The 21,130-nt window shown below is 40.2% G+C and overlaps 1 protein-coding gene across 5 annotated transcripts in view; it reads right to left on the bottom strand.

Annotated features, from left to right (window-relative positions):
* The window catches only part of csmd3b (CUB and Sushi multiple domains 3b), a 502,030-nt gene that overhangs the window by 145,198 nt on the left and 335,702 nt on the right, over positions 1-21,130 (bottom strand). For all 5 annotated transcript variants that reach the window (XM_065290793.1, XM_065290794.1, XM_065290799.1 and 2 more), the window contains exons 22-28: positions 14,669-14,838; positions 14,381-14,537; positions 8,516-8,707; positions 4,564-4,690; positions 1,941-2,143; positions 1,668-1,859; positions 296-434 (exon numbers count right to left, since the gene is read on the bottom strand). In XM_065290793.1, the coding sequence (XP_065146865.1) occupies positions 296-434; positions 1,668-1,859; positions 1,941-2,143; positions 4,564-4,690; positions 8,516-8,707; positions 14,381-14,537; positions 14,669-14,838 (1,180 nt within the window). The remainder of the gene's footprint in view (positions 1-295; positions 435-1,667; positions 1,860-1,940; positions 2,144-4,563; positions 4,691-8,515; positions 8,708-14,380; positions 14,538-14,668; positions 14,839-21,130) is intronic.

Genomic DNA, 21,130 nt, shown 5'->3' with positions numbered 1-21,130 from the left:
AAAACAATAATTTAAGACTTTTAGGACAGTTATTAGAAGTGGGAATTTTAGGTGGAGGAGCAAGTTGGCAACCAAAGCCAGGATGGGAGAAAAATGTGATAAAGAAGCGACAGGCCACGGTCTTCAGAATCATTTGCTAGAATCTTCAGATCACCGAGTAAGGTTTAAACCACAGCTGGAATATGTTACCCTTGTAATAAAACAGTCTGTTTTAAATTAAAATATGCCCATTTTAGCAGCATGATTCTGTATAAAAAAGCCTGAGTCATAGAAAATTCCTTATAGATTTATTTACCTGATGAATGCCAGAGACAGGACATAGTCAGAGTTAACGGCAATAAGCCAGTCGCAATCCTTGCTGTGCGGGTATGGATGAGGAAAGTTTGGTGACAGGATAAACCCAGAGGAGCCGGTGAGATTTCCCCCACACGGAGCTGGGAAAACACAGAGGATACATGTGAGCAGCATATGGGCATTAGTAACACATGAGGAGAATGTCTTATTAAAATATGCGGCCTGAACATCTGCACAGCATGAGCCGAGAGGATGAGTTCTGCAGAGAACATGCAGAGATAGAGATATTGAGAAAATCCTAAGATCCTCTGAGAACCCGGACCTGTAAAGTGCTCATATCTTAAATATGAGAACAAGAAACGGAGAGGAAAGCTATTTAAAATTATGAAAGAAAACGCCTCACTTCCTTGCTTTTGAAACAAAGTATCTTCTTTGAAAGAAAGAATCTGTATTTTGTAATTTGATTTTTATTATTCATTCAGGCAGACTTTTATGTCAGTGATGACAAGGAACCTCAAAGGTGCTGGATTCCTTGGTTCCAAAAATTGTTTGATGTTCCAGACACAAGTTCCACTGTCCGCATCTATAGCCATACAAAGCAATCAATTAAAGCCCCTTAGATGCATCTTAAGGTGGAAGGATGGTCAATTTTTTATGCGAATGCAATGGTTTGCATACAGTGCACATGAGGCAATTTTCGTCATCAGAAGAGTGCACATGTACTGTATGCATACCGCCGGATTAGAGGTAAATGCAATATGTACACCAGGAGAAGCATTGCATGTTGTTACACGTACGAGTCTAATTACCTACACATTGCAAGGCTGTGCGTTCGACTGTGCACGTACGTTCGTGTACACATAAAAAAACTGACATTACTCTGGGCTTTAGTATCAGTGGCGGCCGGTGAATTCTTTTCTCGAGGGCGCTTGATGCGAAATTCGTCATAACATGTATCATGTATCAACATGTAACATGAATGTCATGTGTGCGGTCCTTTTTTCAAAATATGTGTTCTGCGCATCGAGAGATCTTGCGTGCATAACGTGTTTTGTTAAAATAAGTGCCTGCTGCAGATGCGTCTAAAGGGTTTATGATAAAAGAGACACTCTCGTTTGCCAGATACTCATATAATCTCATGTGCAATCAGAGTTTACTGTTAAGGGAGTGTCTTGCGTGTATTTTGTGAACGTGAGCGTCTCTTTTATCATAAACGGTTTTGACGCATGTGCAGCAGGCACTTATTTTGACTTTTTGACTTTATGTTGTATCCCACTTGCTTTTGTGTAGTTGTGATACAGAATCTGTACGAATCCAAAGCTAAACACTAATCCTAACTGACTCTGTTCATAAATCCCAGTAAAATCTCTTACCTATACAGACAGGGGGGTTGGGTTGCCAGTAGTAGCGATTTTCCACTTGTATGCATGTGATCTTTACGTCTCCCTGTAGCTCATATCCAGAATCACACTGAAAGGTCACAGTGTCTCCTGGCTCCCTGCCGTCTCCATTACGACTGCCGTTCATGGGCACCCCTGGATCCCTGCAGGCAGTGGCCACTGAACCTATAAACAATTAATAGTCATTAGACCTGGATGTTGTCCCTCACACCGGACAGATGCAAGCACTTCACACAAGGAACTTACTTGAGAACTCAATAGCGAATCCAGACTTGCTGATGTAGAAGTCCGTCTCAAACTGAATGGTGACCATGTTGAGGGTGCTGTGGATGTTTTCGGGCAGTAGGGAGCCGCTTACGTCTTGAAGAGACATCTCGTTCTCTGGAGGTCCATCCCATACCCTCAGGATGTCGTGAGATGCTTCAGTGTCGAAGGCCAGAAATTGCAGACTGTTAATGAAAATACACACACGTACACATCTGGTCATACATGTCATGCTTCATTAGATGCACAATGCATTGTGATAGAACCAAAGCAATCTGTGACACAGAACAGGTGCCGCTGTTCATTGTTATTCACAACGCACAGCGGATCAAACAGCAGGGTAGCATGTTACATACACCCATTTCTGAAATTCAGAGCACGCTTTGAAAATCTAGGATATTTTATCTAGAAATAAAAGCATTTTTAGGATTTTGAACAATTTTGAATGAAGAAATATTATACTGGGAAATAAAAAAGAAAATGTTTTGGCTATTTTGTACAAAAAATTTGATTCTTAAATCATGCTATGATGACATGTATCATAATTGGCACAAGCGTTTTTGACTAAATTTGAGCATATGTGCCTGGGCATTGCAGTAAGTGCTCAAACCAAGACCCGGTGCACCCACGGGATCGGCGCCTATTAGCGTGTTTTTTGTAGCATTTCCATCCATGAAACAAGATACGGTTCAAGTGAAGAACTTTATTAGGGTTATAATGTTTACAGCTGCGCTGAAATTGCGTCCTGATGGTGGACTGGTAGCACAGATCTTTCACAACCTTGACCAAAAGAGATCTTGCCTCATTGTTCTGACCCCAAGCCAGCGGGTTTTCACTGATATCAGTTGCCTCCACTTACAAATAGCTCACTTATCTCTGAATCTGCTGGCCGTTTGCATTCACACGAACTTGAATGCGTCTCGCTGGGCAAGATTTTACATTATATTATATATATATTTATATATACACCCACCTGCCACTTTTTTAGGTACACCTTACTAGTAACGGGTTGGACTCCCTTTTTCCTTCAGAACTGCCTTTATCCTTCGTTTTTTTTAACAAGGTACTGGAAACATTCCTCAGAGATTTTGGTTCATATTGACATGATAGCATCACACATCATGCTCTATTGGATTGAGATCTGGTGACTGTGGAGGCCATTTGAGTATAGTGAACTCATTGTCATGTTCAAGAAACCAGTCTGAGATGATTCGCGCTTTATGACATGGCGCATAATCCTGCTGGAAGTAGCCATCAGAAGATGGGTACACTGTGGTCATAAAGGGATGGACATGGTCAGCAACAATACTCTATAGGTAGGCTGTGGCGTTGACACGATGCTCAATTGGTACTAATGGGCCCAAAGTGTGCCAACAAAAACACCACCAGCCTGAACCGTTGATACAAGGCAGGATGGATCCACGCTTTCATGTTGTTGCCGCCAAATTCTGACCCTACCATCCGAATGTCGCAGCAGAAATCGAGACCAGGCAACGTTTTTCCAATCTTCTATTGTCCAATTTTGATGAGCCTGTGCGAATTGTAGCCTTAGTTTCTGATTCTTAGTTTCTGTCAGGAGTGGCACCCGGTGTGGTCTTCTGCTGCTGTAGCCCATCCGCTTCAAGGTTCGACGTGTTGTGCGTTCAGAGATGCTCTTCTGTATACCTTGGTTGTGACAAGTGGTTATTTGAGTTACTGTTGCCTTTCTATCAGCTCGAACCAGTGTGGCCATTTTCCTCTGACCTCTGGCATCAACAAGGCATTGGCGCCCACAGTACTGCCGCTCACTGGATATTTTCTCTTTTTGGACCATTCTCTGTAAACCCTAGAGATAGTTGTGCGTGAATATCCCAGTAGATCAGCAGTTTCTGAAATACTCAGACCAGCACGTCTGGCACCAACAACCATGCCGAGTTCAAAGTCACTTAAATCACCTTTCTTCCCCATTCTGGCGCTCGGTTTAAACTGCAGCAGATCGTCTTGACAATGTCTAAATGCCTATATGCATTGAGTTGCAGCCATGTGATTGGCTGATAAGAAACTTGCGTTAACGAGCAGGTGGACAGGTGTACCTAATAAAGTAGCCGGTGAGTGTAGTTTGTGACGTGGCGGTTATGACCACCATCACAGCCCTAATAATCACATCTTAAATCTAATGCTCCTGGGTTTATTAATTAAGAAGAACAATTGCATCTCAATTCTGAGTCACAGTCCTAATAACCTTTTAGTGATCTGGTCTGATTGAGTCATCAGACGCAGATGAACAAATAATGAATAGATAAAAAGCCTCAGAGAATTGCAAAGAAAACAAATTATCAAGGTTGCAGTGCAAAAATACAAAATGTATAAGCCTCATAATAGGGTCACGGGCCTCAAAACTGCCATGTGGGGAATAAACAAAGAGCTTTGTAATGTAGCATCAACTCATCTGATGTCACTTATTCTCTGAACAAATGAGACATCAACATGTAGCTTTGCCATTAGAGGTTTATAAATAAATAGATAAAGACCTTTTAGTTGCAATGTTATGTGGTAAGTCAAATATTGGTAATTATAGAAGAGAAAGCAAGCAGTGCGGATGTGGAAAGTGCAAAACTATATAAACCTTATAATGTTGCCTGAATCCACCTCGATGGCCCATGTACAGCGCAGATTGTTGTCATAGGGGAACGGGTAACCTGGTGAAAGAATGCGTCCCGACGTTTCCCCTTTAAAACGTCCACCGCATTCAGCTGGTAAAAGAGAATCGAAAGAGACAGCATTAAAGAGATTCAAACAGTTGTGAGTTTTTTTGCAAACTCTCACCCTTGTACAAACACATCACGGCCCCTGAAGATTTGCTGGCAAGCAATGAAATAATTAGGGGTGGCTGGCAAACAAGTACAACATAAGTGGGGCAGTCAGAGAATGAGAAGCTGTGTGATTCATGCAGCTAGACGGCTAAAGCACTTTTATATCCTCGGTGCAAGCCAACCCTCCTGCTTCATTCACATTGTGTTTTTGCACATCAGTGCGAATGCCGCTGTGATACTTGCGCAGTTGTTTAGTACTGTACTGCACGAGGAGATGAAAATATGTCAATTTTAGTACAATACAAAATAGCATGCATCTGGTTGCATCGCAAGCAGGGGCGTCATGCACCAATTTTTTTTAAGGGGGCAAAGTGTCAACAGCTCACAGAAATTTGTGCATACACAGACATCAAACGAAATATTATAGAGCTTTCAGTCTTTTCCATGGCACTTACATTTCTAACAATCTGAAAACCCCTGCTTTCATGCAAAAACCTCCAAAATAAGAGTGATGACTAACTTTCATATCAAATACTATTCAATCGGAATAAGGACACATTTGCATCATATTTACATCTGAAACGGCATGTTTTATTTAAGTCTTAATGGCTTGTTTAATTGTGTCATTAATGCATTTTGCACAACAACATTATCATATAAAATTAATGTAATTTTAAATCCATAAAGTATATAAACAACAAAAATGACATAAGCTATAGCCACGTGATTGATTTTAATGTTCAATAATGATTTAAAAAAATATGTTTAGATAAAATTATTAGAGGAACGGATTTTTGCATTAAATGTTACCTCATGTGAGCATGTGAGATTCCGCGCCCGCGTGAACTTTGGCGAACTTTGGCGTTGTGCCAAGAAGATGAATCTCTACTAATATAACGTTGAGACGGTCACATTTAAAACCATACATTTTCTACACAGAGGAGGTTAACTGCACATTACCGTACTGGGGTTTGGAAATGTTGTGAGCGTTTCTAATACATTTTAATTCCTCAGATAGCCAAATGCAGCAGCAAGCCAGCAACAGCAGAGAGCTCGTGAGCGCGCCCAGACACTGATGACGTCTGCGACTGCGCTCTGACTGCAGCGCCAGCTGCCGCCAGAATAAAAGTAATGTAACATGATCAAAACACTATCAAAACGGCGAAAATCTCCGAAAAGTGACAAGGATGCAGCACAGAATGTATAATATTGTGCATATTAAACAGATTAAAGGTCAAATAACAGATTAATGGACGCTTATTTGATTTTGAGGTTGGATGCTAAATCCATTGGCTCAAAAAAACCAAGGGGGCAGGTGCCCCCTCAGTTTGAATGGGCATGACGCCTCTGATCGCAAGAAATGCAAAGAATGCGATGTCATCTCAGCAACATTAATTTATTCAGACACGAGCAGTGACAAGAAATATATTACACTTTAATAATTGCGACCTAAGGATGCAAATTATACAACATTAATAACACGGATTTCAAGGACGGGTTGCTTTCATACTAATTGAGTCCATAAGTTGGTCAACCAAGCAGACTTGCAAACAAGTTTTGCAAACATAGCAGATGGGCCGCCTTATGTATATTCTCTGTACCACTCCTATAGCTTTCCTTAAGCCCCCCAAAACCAACCAAGGGTGTTTTTCAGCATCAATCAAGAAACAAATGAGCCTCGCGTCCATTCTGATGCCTCCTGATAGCATTCAGGCCCGCCGCTTTAGCCCAGTGTACTCGCTTCATTATTACCCGGCGTTCACAAGCACTTTATTAGGAAAGTTTAATTGCAGACACTCCCTTGACAACACTCTCTCTTCCCCAGACTCCTCTTTTCCATCTTCCTTTCTCCCTCTTGTAAAAAAACGCAGGGGCCACGAGGAGGGATGAACCATTTCTTAATGATTCCCTTTTCAGCAATTCCTGTCACTGAGCCTCATTTGCATAAACCATCTACATGACAAACAATGGACGCACAGCTCAATGAAGCCTGAATAACAGGGTTCAGATTGTGACTTGATTAATCTGAACATTAGAGTGTTTTTTAGACGTTCGCAATAGAGGCATCTTCGAAAACGGATACCTCCCCAGCCCCCCGCTAAACCAACACCGCGCCATGCTCATTGCTCATCGGGGCAACGGCTCAATCACATGTCATTGGACAGTTAGGGGCACTCAATCACATCTGATTGGTTGCTCTAGCTCTAAAACTCAATGCAATGTCGGGTGCTAATGCTATACTTGTATTAAGCTAAGAAATCTTGTGTTTCTCCCAAGCTAATTATGACAGCATGACATGGTGTGCCGTCGTAGGCAAGGTGCGTTTATGACTGCGATTCGTGTGCGCTGATTATTTTATTGCACTTGCTGGAGTAAGACTGCTGATTTAGCATTGTCGTGCCAAGGAGCTGCCTTCATTTTATGTGGCTTCCTCTGTGAAAATGGGTATGTCTTGCAATCTAATTTGCACCCCTACCTGTGGATCCGAATGAAAAAAAAAAACGAGTTAAATATTTTATCTGTAATAAAAAAATCTTCCTACTGTGAAATAGCTCACTTTTGCTTAAGGTCACGTCAAATGACCCACCCATTTTACCTGTCATGGGAAGTGAAATATACTCCACATTATTAAGCATTTATTATTAATGCCGGCAGATATTTCGAAAAAAAAAAAAAAATTCAAGAACTTCAAGGCTGATTAGTATTTTGCAAGTATAGCACAATCACGAAAAGCAACGCAAAACTGTACTGTATGTCAAGCTACCACGAATGAGTGAATAAGTCAGAAACTATATCTCTCTGTCTGCCACGCAGAAGCAATTTGGACGAGAGCGTCGAGTCTAATCAGAGCTCATTAACACTAAATCTAATATTGAGCAAATCTGATACGGGGTCAGTAGACGTACCAATATTCAACTCATCGGAGGCTGGATACTCATAATCACCATTAATCAGGAAAATTAAAGAAGTAATAGCCGCACACAGCACAATCTGAGCCCCCCGTGTGCCTCGACTGATGAAGAATCATCTCCATAGCCCAGCAGGGACCCCCTTGCATCGGCTCCAATATTAACAACCTGCACCATTAATCACAGATGGTGCGGGAGGCTTCTGCCACTACTAATTTTGTCATAAAAATCGGCCCATCAAGAAAAAAGATCTACAAGAGGGCATATTGTGGACTTTTGTGCAAATATTAGAGCCCTGTTTGGGTGTAGTAGTCATTGTCTAATGATTAGATTAAGCAATACAGTAGCTACAGTAAATAGGACGGGCTTATACCTCAGCCATTGATAATTATGACAAACGTTTGAGAACAACACTGAGCTCAGTTATGATAACCGGGGGGAGGAACCAGACTGGAATGATGCATACAAGGCAATAACTGAGTATAAGTGTGTTTCCATGATAAAGACAAATCCATATGCGCAAAAAGTACATTACATAGCTTCAATTTATATGATAATAAAAATATATGTGGCAGTCCAATGTTCATGTCTGTATAATTAGGCAATATACTGTGTCTCTATGTCTACTTTAATATGCGTCACCCAGTCTGTTTTCGACATAAAAAAATCATCCTACAAACATAAAGAACATTCTGTGAAAATATATCCTTAATATCTTTAAAATTGACTGAGGAAGGCTATGGTGAAAATTGAAATCAATGATTGAAATCAACCTTTGACACTGCTAATCTCATAATAAGATTATTATTACATATTTATAAGTAGACCCTTCTGTTGTACATAGTTTGAGGCTTACCAATACAGGAAGGAAGAGCGTTATCCCATGCCCGTCTCTCCCCTGTCATGCACTTTAGCAGACCACTGCCATGAAGAGTGTATCCGGGGTCACACTTGTAGGTGATGGTGCTGCCAGAGAAGTGGCCCTGGTCATTGACCTTAAAGCCAAATTGAGGCACACCAGGGTCCTCACAGTGTGAGAGCTCAAAACCTGCAAGACATAACAATTGTCGGGTCAAGATGTTTCATTTGCGATGTGTCACAATTTGCAGGCAATATTTTAATAAGACAAATACCCCTTCATAAATCTGTACCAAACACAACAAATTTGGACAAATGACATCTGGGAAACAAAATGGACCACCAAATTATATATAGCAGGACTAGATACATGATGATTAATAACAAAACATTTAACATTCAGCTTTATGAGGTTGATTATTTTAACGATTGTTGAAATTGTCTTCGCCTGGTATTCTCATGTAGCTCGGTGGCAAAGCTGTACAAGTTTGCTATTAATTTCATCATTAATGGCAACAATTCGAAGTTAAGATCCTACTGGGCTGGAAGACGGAGACGGTCGCTTGCTAAGCAGCCAGAACAATTAAGATTAAGTGCTTGGTTAATTTGGAGCCATAATCAGAACCACAGCACAGACCCTCACACTGCGCAACACATCCTGTTATTAATTGTGTAGCTACTGTATGACTCACTATCATTAAAAAGCCAATGCTCATAAATAGCAAAAAAAAAAAAAAAAAAACACACATGGTTGCTCATTCTCAGCCCAATGTAACTTATTATTATACAACACTTAATTTAAAAAAGTCATTTTTCAAAGTTTTACTTCATAATAATCTTCATTGATAAGATTGAATATGAATATGCACTTTAAGTGGCAGGTGCTTGTGCACATTCTGATGGTTCATGTTATCCCAGTAATATTTCACAATGAGCTTTTTGATCCTTTTATCCGATTAAAAAAAAAATCAAAAATTTGTGGAGTGAAAAAGCTTAATTTTTTCTTTAAAGGGGACAGAGAATGAAAAACCATTTTTACCTTGTCTTTGTTGAATAATGGTAGTCTCCCGCATTCACGGACATACAAAAAGTGCTAGACATGCTAAACATCTCAGTCTCATAGAAATTCCTCTTTTAGAAATGTCAGCCAGAAAACGGCCCAATCTGAAAAACTGATGCTTATGACATCACAGGCATCTCACTGCCCCTCCACTTTAAAATAATTGGCTTCATTTTTTGAGTGGCAGCAAAGTCAGCCAATCAGTAATGAGATTGCAAGTTAAGCCAGTAGGGGGAGCCAAATAGGTGCAAAACCACTAGTTTAAAATCCCCCACCCTAATAGAGCTATCTGAGAGAGGTTTTTAGGAAGCTTCTAAGGCGTTGCAGATCCAAACAAAAAAAAAATGTGTCTACATGTCACATCACAGAACAAGGATAAATACCCCGTTCAATCATTCTATGTCACCTTTAAAAAATATTTTTGGTGCCATAGCATTTTTATATTTTTCTAAATCCTATTACTTTTAATTTATTCACCAGGTTCAAGCTAGATTTCCTAGTGTTAATGCATTTGGCACCTTGATTCAAATTAATTTACACTGCATACATTATATCATTATGGGGCGATTTCCCAGACGTGGTTTAGATTAATCTAGGAATAGGCCTTGGTTATATAAGGACATTTAAGTAGTTTTAACATACAAACTTTACAAAAAACAATACTGGTCTGTGCTAAGGCAGTACAAGATATTCTTAAATATGCATTTTAGTCTGGGAAACCACCCCTGTGTGTGTTTCCTGGGATTAAACCCACAACCGTATGCACCCCTGATGCAATTCTCTACCATTGAGCTACAGGAATTAATCAAAGTTTCATTACTTTAAATTGGGTGGCACAGTGCCTCAGGATCGCACCGTAGGCTTAACAGTTAGAAGGTCCCTAGTTCGAGCCTCGGCTGGGTCTGGAGGCCTTTCTGTGTGGAGTTTGCATGTTCTCCCTGTGTAAGTGTGGGTTTACTCCGGGTATTCCGGTGTCCTCCCAAAGACATTAAAACGTGTAAACTTGTAACTTGTGTATAGATTAACTTTTATTGATTAACCGGTTCTTGCCATGAATATTGCCAAAGATGCCGGAATGGCAATAAATAGTTTACATGACAAAATCTGGATTTCCAGGTCTACAGGTATTAAAGCTGCCTGTCCGATTGATATCATCAAGCAGAATAGTTTATGGTCAATCTAGGCTGAATGTTGTTAAGTACAGATGAAGAAAACAACACTTAGAATCAATTTTAGGTTAAGGCAACAATCTCCCCAAATCTTCAAACGCAGCTTTGATTGCTAGCTGATTACAGGTTGTAGTTTTAGAACATGCTTGCGTCCCGTAGTCAACCAAATAAACAAAGCCATTTTAATCAACTATATTCAGGGTATTTCTGTTCTCATCAGGTTTCTAAATTACAACACCTAGGTGACCGGAGGTAGCACTGCTTCACCCGGGCATTCTATGACCTTTATTATGCACTCAAATGGCTAATCCTACAGGGGGAATGAAATTGTAGACAGACAGGGTTTTATTCGATTTTAAATGAGATAGCCCACCAGCAGGTTAATACTTTACCCCCCACTGGAACTAAAACCTCGTTGAAACCCAACGCTGTGAGCACAGCAGCATTAAAGCACACCGAATTCTGACCGAGTGCATTCACAACTCTGGCTTTGGGCCAACAAAGCCAAGGTCAGTGGTGACACAAACAGTTTTTTTCCCGGTAATCTATTTGAGCTTTAAGCAAAAGGGTGTTACTGTGCTTTTGTTACATCTTTCCTGTGTTAAACACCTTTTATTGTTATATTTGCATTTGAAAGTGCACAAACAGGAAGTGATGCAATATCGGTTTCTTTCTGTAGCTCTTGTACGGCATGACAGATATGAGAACTGTGGCTGTATTAAAGTATTATAGCAGACAGTATACTGAGCTGTGTTATAGAGGTGACAAATTTTTAGGGATGCACCGAATCCAGGATTCGGATTCGGCCGAATACTGGGCTTTTTGACGGGGTTCGGGTTCGGCCGAATCCTAGAATTTTTTTCCACCGAACCGAATCCTAGGCTTGCGCTACGCTACTCGACGTCACGCGGCCGTTGATAACACACATCGGGTGCTGACGTGGAGATGAGCTTTTTCTTTCGGTGAGCTTTAGGGGCTGGACACACCAAAACTTTTAAACACGGCTGAAAACGCCTTGAGGACACCAAATGCCAGCTGTTTTCAGCCGAGCGCTTGGTAGCTGTGATGCTTCAGCTGTGAGCCGGTTGGTTGCTGTGGTAATGTCCCGCCCCTCCTCCATTGTAATTGGACGGCCGTGTGAAAACTGACATTGACGAGCGGAGCTTCTCACTCAAAGTTAAGTTGTTTTCAGCGTGTAGCTGCTTGCTTATTGGAAAAATGAGCGTGTCGCAACACATCGCTTTCATTATGCATAGGCTTATGGTAATTGTCAAAATAGTTTTCCAACTTGTCATCCTGGCATAATGTACAGTTAAAATTAAATAAAATGAAAAATACATGCTGTGGACGTTGTATAATTCATTAATGTGTTTTACTGTGTTAATGGAATAAGGATGCGAGTAGGATTCGGTATTCGGTTTTGGCCGAATCTTAAACGGTGGATTCGGGATTCGGCCGAACCTAAAAAATCTGGATTCGGTGCATCCCTACAAATTTTGGGCCGCAATGACCTTTAATTTGGCCCCTCATGCCACGTGAGATAAAGACAGACGATAAATGTCATTGATGCAGATGTTCATATTTCTAATTATAATAAAAAATAATTTATTTAAAATTTACATTTTTTCGTTTTATTTGTACATTTTTTTATGTACATGCATACTTGAAGGTGTATAGCATGCATCACAAAACTCAACTAACATAGGTACTACAGGCTAATAATGGAGAGGTTGAAGCAGTTGCACAGACGAAAGGAAATTTAAAAATGATTGGCAAAATGATTTCTTTTTTTAACAGTTACTTTTGAAAATAAAACTGCATTAGTTATGCATAAACAGAGTCTGTTTATGCATAACTAATGCAGTTTTATTTTCAAAAGTAACTGTTAAAAAAAGATGTTTGATTAGTTCTTTTTTTAAATGTTAGAAAATGAATTATCAGGAGAATCAGGGCAATTTATATTTTAATATAACACATCAACATTTACTTTTATACCTACAAAATTATGTAGTCACGCAATTTTTTTATTCTTTTTTGTGACACTGTCATGAATTTTCGTGTTTTTCATGAGTGCCATTGTCACGTATTGCTTACTCAACTGCTTTTTCCTATTTTTAAACCATTTTCACTTCGGTTTAGAGTTAGATTTGATGTTTGCATTAGGATGTCACTTTAAGTATTGGTTTATACCGTTTTTTTTCGGATTTTTTTATATTTTCTAAATTTAAAACCATTGTCGCCTGGCATTAGGGTTGGATTTGGATAAGGATGTTATTTTGTGTAAATCTAACCCTAAACCAAAGCGAAAATGGTAAGAAAATAGGACAAAACAGCTGAGTAACCAATACATGCTAATGGCACAAAAACAGAAATTCATGATACGATCACGAAAAAGAATAAAAAAAGTTAGTTAATTAACTATAGGTACTGTACGTTATTTCGTATGACTGCGTTGTTACTCTCTGTCCACGGCCCTCAATCAAGTTTGATTTTTGAACCTTGGTAGGAAAAAGTTTGGGCTCCCCTGGTGTAAAATAATGAAGTCAGTAATTCTTAAAATTGTTCAATTACTACAGCAGATCAGACCCAAGCGTGCCGCACAAGCCCCAAAAAGTGAAGCCAAAACGTCTCGATCGCCCCCCAGTGACTGGTCCCAGTGTAGGTCATAAACCCCGCCTCCCCCATGTTATTCAATGGGAATTGAGATCACCTAAACAATTTAATTGCACTTATCTTTTTTCCGAAGCTGTTTTCTGTCGAATACATATAGTTTTATCACGCTTATGTAAATACAAGTATTTGTTTTGAAAATAAGTTTGTTTTTAGTTAGTTATTTAATGCTATAAAACAGTGGTGTCACATCATGATTGACAGCTGTGATATACGCATTCTGCGAGAGCGAGGGTGGGGCCTTGATTTCACGGCTTTACTTCCTGCTCACTACTGCGCAGGACTGGTCCCGAAAACGCTACCGCGCAGACTCAAGACCCAAGATGTCAGCGCCGTATCGGGACACTGGCGGCTTCACTTTTCATCAATGGAAGAGAGCGAACGGGTGTCATCCATTTTTTTACAGTCTATGATCAGACCATAGGAAACATGCACAATCGAACTGCCCACAATGGGCGACCCTGAATAAGGGCAATGTAAGGGTATAAAGGAAAAATATTCAAAGACAGTATGGGTTAGGACAAAGCCAGGGCTTGAAACGCCACACATACTGTAGTTTACAGTGCACTATGCAACATCCATACCCAAAACATTTAAAATATGCAATGAAGGACGAATTCATCCATTTTTTAGACACATTTTAGAAATACAGATTAGGAAAGAAAATAAATGTTGTTCACTCTATCATCTTAGAAAACATAGTTAATTAGCTCATCAAGCCCAATGTGACAAAGTATGGGAGATATGGATGGTATTTTAGTCATCCAATATCATTTGTCACACCAAAGAGTCAATCTGCAGCCTTCCGCCTGTCATTCGCCTGTAGTGTGAACTGGCCTTATGAGACAGGTACACTTTATTAAGAAGGCCACTTTATTTTGTGTGAATAGCGTTTCTTTATTACTGAGGTCAAGCCCTGGTGGACAGAATGTGTGCAGGGTATAGGGGCGGTGTAATGACTTACTGGAATAGACCAATTTGAAGCCTTCTCCAGTGGCCTCTGCATCCGAATAGAACTCCAGCCACAGGTGATTGGAGGTACTGATGAGGGTCAAACCCAACATGGATGAACCAGTAAATGCCCCCAGCATGTGGGCCGCATTGTCTTTTCCATCATAGATCTGTAAATCATGAAATACAGACGTTAGGATCCAAGAATCTAACCATAGAGCTGGAGCACAAGAAAACAATGTAATGTATGAATAGTATATATATAACGTAGTCAAATGTATGTGATGTTATTTCAAAATACCTTTAGAATATCCCCCTGGGCTAGATGAAAGGTTCTTGCAGAAATATTGATTCCTTTCCCAGCCTGCACCTGTATGCTGTAAATGCACTCATGGTTGTTCTCATAGTTCATGGGGTAATTTGGCGACAGCAGAATTCCTTCATTGTTGATGACAGAAGAGCCGCATTCAGCTAAAGAAGGGAAATAAATCCGTGGAACATTGGAGTACATTGGGAAAATTTTTTACGTAACCACAAATCACCCGTTAAGCGTTGTACATACATGTTATGTTAAAATTTTGCCATGCTCTCGGTCACACCACACGGACATATAGCTGCTGTAAAAGCTTAATGTTCATTCATACCAATCTGCGGTTATAAAATGATTGGTTTGGACAGAATGAATTTGTGGGGTTGTTGTGACAAAAAGCCTAAAAAGTGAAATCGACAGAGTTGATTCGCTCTTTCGTAGTGCTAATTTAAAAACCCATGTTGTCGGTATACAATTTGGACTCTGGTTGAATGGAACAGCAGAAGGTAAAAACAGGTGTAGGAAAATATATCACGTATTCTGGTCCAACAACACGGGAAAACATAAAGCACCGCAGCATGGCTGATTTATTTAACGTTTCTTTACACACCGCTCCACATATGTTATGACGATATTACCAGTGTCATATTATCAATAAATCACTGATGTAACTGGATCCATTTAGTAAATTACCCATACAACCCTTTCCGACCCGCTTGGAGAATCATGATATGAATTTATACTGGGCAGCGCTTCATGCTTCCCATTTGTCCTTCTAACTTTTCATCAATTCTGGGAAAAAAGCAGAGCTCTTATTAAACGTAACGTGGCCGACCTCTTGAGGTTCACATTTTGACCAGTCTGCTGAATGCGATTTGAATAAGCGAGACGTCCCAGAAGGCGGCCTTTTACTGAGACACTTGCACATGTTTTGTTCACAGTGTGGCATTAAAGTGGCTGGGGAACATGCCGGCCGCAGGATGAAGCTTCTGAGTGCTTGTTTGTTTGCGACTGTTCCTCAAGGAATAGTAAGGTCTGTGTGTGGTGGTTACTTCACCAAGAGATGGTTCTCTGGTCCTGCTTCTTTCACACACCATGATCTAATCTGACAGGTTGTTGAAACTGACCCTTATGTTTAGAAAAACTTTTAACTGCTACTTTCAGCAAGGTATATTTCAAAGAAGATGTATGAGCTTAAGGAGTGATGTTTAATCTGACAGAGAAAGAAGTCAAAAAGCAGTTGGGCGGAGACATCCGGAGATGGCAGGAGTCTGGAGACCTTAATGGACCCTTGGCCATTGTGGGAGCATATGGAGCAAAAAAAAAAAACACAATAAGAGAACAATGGTAGCAAAGTTAAATATTAATTGTGTTTTTGAAGCACAAAACAGCCTTACTGTGTACGTGTCATTACAAGGAAATATCTTTCCCATGCTGTTGAAAAGAATGGATCCTGGCAAAGGTGCCTAGGGCAGTTGTGCTCTCTGGGACAACACAAAGCGCTGTCCCTATACACAGTAAACACACACTTAATTTTCAGAGATAATGGAGCAATAATAGCACAGTATATGTGTTTTTCAACTACAGGGAAATACCATCTTGTCCTACGGGTTGATTTTAAATTAAACTAATATATTTCAACTCTTTCCTATTATCTTTATATGACAATCACATTAAAACTGCCTGGGAGTTTTTTACCATGCTTGCCTTATTTATTTCGCTACAAATGCCTTCAAGGCATTTTAGTTTAGTTTTATACAGACTGGGATGATTTATGAGACATGATGCATGAATGACAAGAAATCAAAGTGAATATTTCTATACAAAAAAACCTACTGTGTATCAATTACAATTTAGTTGTTTTGTCAACATAAGTGCTGCCTTTTGTTGGATAAGCGTTGTTGCAAGTGTAATGAATAGTGCATTTGCTTAGATCGGATTAATATCAGTTAAGCCAACACGCATGTATGTGGCTGAATGTAAGTGGAACAATTTAACAAGTCAGATAGATATCTGATCAGAGAAAACACATAAAGTGATCAGGTGTATAAAGGCCCTAAATGTCTGCTGGAATGTTGAAGTATGTGGAAAGTTATTGAAATGTGTTCTCAGACTGTAACACCACAGAATTTTTTTTATTAACCACACAGACAAATTTTAATGATTTAAAATAATTCCAGGTAAATAAAATAAGTTATTACATTTCAAAATACAGGATTCTTTACTCTCTAACGCTGGGGGTGTGTCCGTTTTCTGTGCCGGACCCACACCTAATCGCATGGAAGCTGCTGTCTCTTTTAACTTTCAAATACACTTTCGGTGCATCCCTGCTAAAAACTTTATTCCACATAGTTTATTTTCACCAAACAATCCTCATAAGCATCTACTAAATACAGTAAATTAAAACATGCAGTGGCGGCTCGTGACTGCTCATCAGGGGCGCTAATTCAAAATAAGTGTTAGGAGTGTCATGTGCGTTGCTTGCGTTTTCAAAATATGTGTTTGTTGCGTCATGTGAACCATGTGCATCACGTGTTTTGTCAAAATAAGTGCCTGCTGCACACGCGTCAAAACCGTTTATGGTAAAAGAGACGCTCACGTTAACAATAACAGAAACTCGCTTAAACTTTGATTACGCATGAGATTATGAGAGTATCTGGCAAACACGAGCGTCTCTTTTATCATAAACCCTTTAGACGCATCTGCAGCAGGCACTTATTTTGACAAGACACGTGATGCACACACAATCTCTTGATGCGCAGAACACATATTTTGAAATAAGGAACCACACACATGACGGGCTACATACATGGTTGTCAGAGACGTCATCTGAGAGAGACGCTGAGAGAAAGACGAAGAGAGGAGTCGCAAGCCCGAAGCTCTGTTGAGCTTATCAGCTAAATCCTATTTTTTCACTATCTTATTCCTATCTATATAATATAACTTATTAGTTTATCTTAGGAATACTTTACCTCGACGATTACTGAATTATATTACTAAGCGAAACGATTTTATCACTAGTAACACCCAGTTTTAGCATATAGCCCTCTAGCATTTCTTACCGTCTGTTTACTTAAACCTGCCTTCTTTGGCGATCTAATGGCGGATTCATCCGAGGTATGCTTTTCTGATCTGTCCACACCAGATCGGGAAGCTGTGAAGGAGGTGCTGCCCGGCCTTCGCAGAGTCAGCATGCCTCACATCACCCTGACCACAGACACTCGTAGGCGGCCGAGGCGTACTGCGAGCCAGCACCCGTCTCGATGCAGCTTCACGGACTGCGTTCAGGCGAACGGAGACGCCATCGCCCAGCATGAAAACGGTAAGACTCCGCTTGTCATTGTAACCTGCACTACTTGCCACATGTACAGTTTAGCTTCTTCCGTCAGCATAGAGGGGTTTACATGTGCTAAGTGTATTGAAGTAGTAAGGCTGATGGAGAAGGTTGCTGAACTTGAAGCGGGCATCCGAACGCTAGCTGAGGACAGTAAGACCGCTAATGTTAATGTTACAAACACTGTTTCGGGTGCGCCTAGTGTTAAGCGTAATACACATGGCTCGGTTCCGACTTCAGAGTCAAGGCGGCTGACTAACTGGGTGACTGTCAGGCGGCATAGTCACATTCGGCACCCAAATCACGCTCCTGTTTTAATATCAAACAGATTTTCTCCACTCAGCAATACACCGGCTGAGACGTCTGTTAAAAGTGCCCTGGTTATTGGAGATTCTATACTCAGGAACGTTGACATTGAGGCACCAGCCACCATAGTCGATTGTATACCGGGAGCCAGAGCGTCTGACATTAGATCCAAATTAAAAGTGCTGGCTAATGCTAAACGTAAGTTTTCTAAGATTGTTATTCACTCCGGCACGAATGACACCAGACTCCGCCAGTCGGAGATCACCAAAGATACTATTAAAGAGGTGTGTGAAATTGCAAAAACAATGTCAGACAATGTAATTTGCTCTGGTCCCCTCCCCGCCTACCGGGGGGATGAAACTTACAGTAGATTAGTGTCTCTTCATGGCTGGATGTCAAAGTGGTGCCCTCAGCATAACGTAGGGTTTATAGACAATTGGAAGCATTTCCGGGGAAGACCTGACCTGCTAAAGAGAGATGGCCTCCATCCATCTCCGGAAGGTAGTGCTATACTCTCTAGAAATCTGACCAATAGTCTTACTTCTGATATAGTCTGACTATCCAGGGCCCAGGTCAGGAAACAGACAGATCGGCTTACCCATCAGTCTGTTAGCTGCCTTGACATGTCAAGATCACATATATCCCAGCACATAGAGCCTTTTTTACCAGAGTACCAACACATCTCGACTGTGTCTGTTCCTCGAACAAATAAATACAGAGCACCGTCTACCTCGTCTCGTACAAATCTTATTAACATAAAATTAGAACACAATACATTAAAAGATGAAACTCAAATGTTAAAATTCGGCCTTCTTAACATTAGATCGCTTACCAATAAAGAACCTATTATCAATGAAATAATTACTGACCAAAACTTAGATGCACTCTGTTTAACAGAGACCTGGCTTAAAGCAGACGATTACATCAGTTTAAACGAATCCACCCCACAAGACTATTATTATAAACACGTTCCTCGTCTAAAAGGGAGAGGGGGTGGTGTAGCTACAATATACAACAAAATGTTCAAAGTAAACCATAAATCAGAACTAAAATTTAATTCGTTTGAAATAATACTGTTAAACATGGAAATAACTGATCGTAACAACAAACAGCTTTCGTTCATTTTAGCTACCATATATAGGCCTCCGGGCCACCACACAGATTTTCTTAAAGAAATAGCAGACTTCCTATCTGAGCTTACAGTCACTGTAGACAAAGCTCTTATCGTTGGTGATTTTAACATCCATGTGGATAACTCAAAAGATGCATTAGGACGTGCGTTTATGGATGTTATAAATTCTCTCGGTATTAAATAAAACGTGTCTGGACCCACGCATACTCATAAGCACACATTAGACTTAATTCTGTCACTCGGACGCAATATTAATGACATCGAAATATCACCCCAGAGCGATGCCGTTTCAGACCATTGCCTTGTGTCATACACAATACTTCTAGATAGGACCGTTCAGTCTACAACATGCTACAGATTAGCCAGAACAATAATTTCCACCACTAAAGATAGCTTTATTAGCACTCTTCCAGACCTGTCTCAAATGAAACATGTAGCAGATAACCGTGAAGATCTGGATATTATAATAGAAAACCTGAACAACGTTTGCTCTAGCACGATGGATGCCGTTGCTCCCATACGAAAAAAGTGAATCAAAGAAAAAACGCCAGCTCCATGGTATGACCATCATACTGCAGCCCTTAAAAAAGTAGCTAGAAAAATGGAAAGAAACTACCGAAACACAAAGTTAGAGGTATGGCGTTCAGCATGGAAAGAGAGTGTTCAACACTACAGACAGGCTATTAAAACCGCCAGATCTACCTATCTCAGTACGCTTATTAAAGAAAATTATAACAACCCTCGTTTCCTCTTTAGCACAATTGCGAAACTGACTAGAAACAAAGAACAAACAGAAACCAATAGTAAATTCCAACACAATAGTAACGACTTCATGAACTTCTTTACTAACAAAATTATTTCTATTAGGGAAAACATAGAAACTACGCAAGCAGCCACCACTCTACCCAATAGTACAGTGACCACTAGATTATCATACGAACATCTTGAGTCATTTAAACCTACTACAATAGAAGAGCTCTCTAAATTAGTAACGTCATCTAAATCATCGTCCTGTATATTAGACCCCATTCCCACAAAATTACTAAAAGAGGTATTTCATGTAGTGTCCGACACGGTACTAAATATCTTTAACTCATCGCTAGAATTAGGATACGTTCCAACAGCTTTCAAACTAGCAGTTATTAGACCGCTCATTAAAAAACCAAACCTTGACCAGGGAGATCTTAATAACTTTAGACCAATCTCAAATCTACCTTTTCTTTCTAAAATATTAGAAAAAGTAGTGGCAAGCCAGCTACGCACATTCATAGCGAATAATAATACATATGAAAAGTTCCAATCAGGATTCAGGCCCCACCATAGCACAAAGACAGCGCTGCTTAGAGTTACAAATGACCTCCTATTAACATCCGATCGTGGTGAAATCTCAATCCTTATATTACTAGACCTCAGTGCAGCCTTTGACACACTAGATCACAGAATCCTACTCAATAGACTAGAAAACTATGTTGGCATCAGTGGTCAGGCGTTAGCCTGGTTTAGATCGTATCTAACCAATCGATATCACTTTGTTTATGTAAATGAGGAAGAGTCACATCACTCCCCCGTTAAATACGGCGTACCTCAGGGATCAGTTCTAGGCCCTATCCTATTCTCGTTATATATGTTACCTCTAGGAGACATTATCAGGAAACATAACATAAGTTTTCACTGCTATGCG

The sequence above is a fragment of the Paramisgurnus dabryanus genome, chromosome 19, assembly GCF_030506205.2.
Source record: "Paramisgurnus dabryanus chromosome 19, PD_genome_1.1, whole genome shotgun sequence".
Taxonomy (NCBI): domain Eukaryota; kingdom Metazoa; phylum Chordata; class Actinopteri; order Cypriniformes; family Cobitidae; genus Paramisgurnus; species Paramisgurnus dabryanus.
Note: the sequence above shows the minus strand (reverse complement) of the source record. Positions and strands in the feature narration are given on the sequence as shown.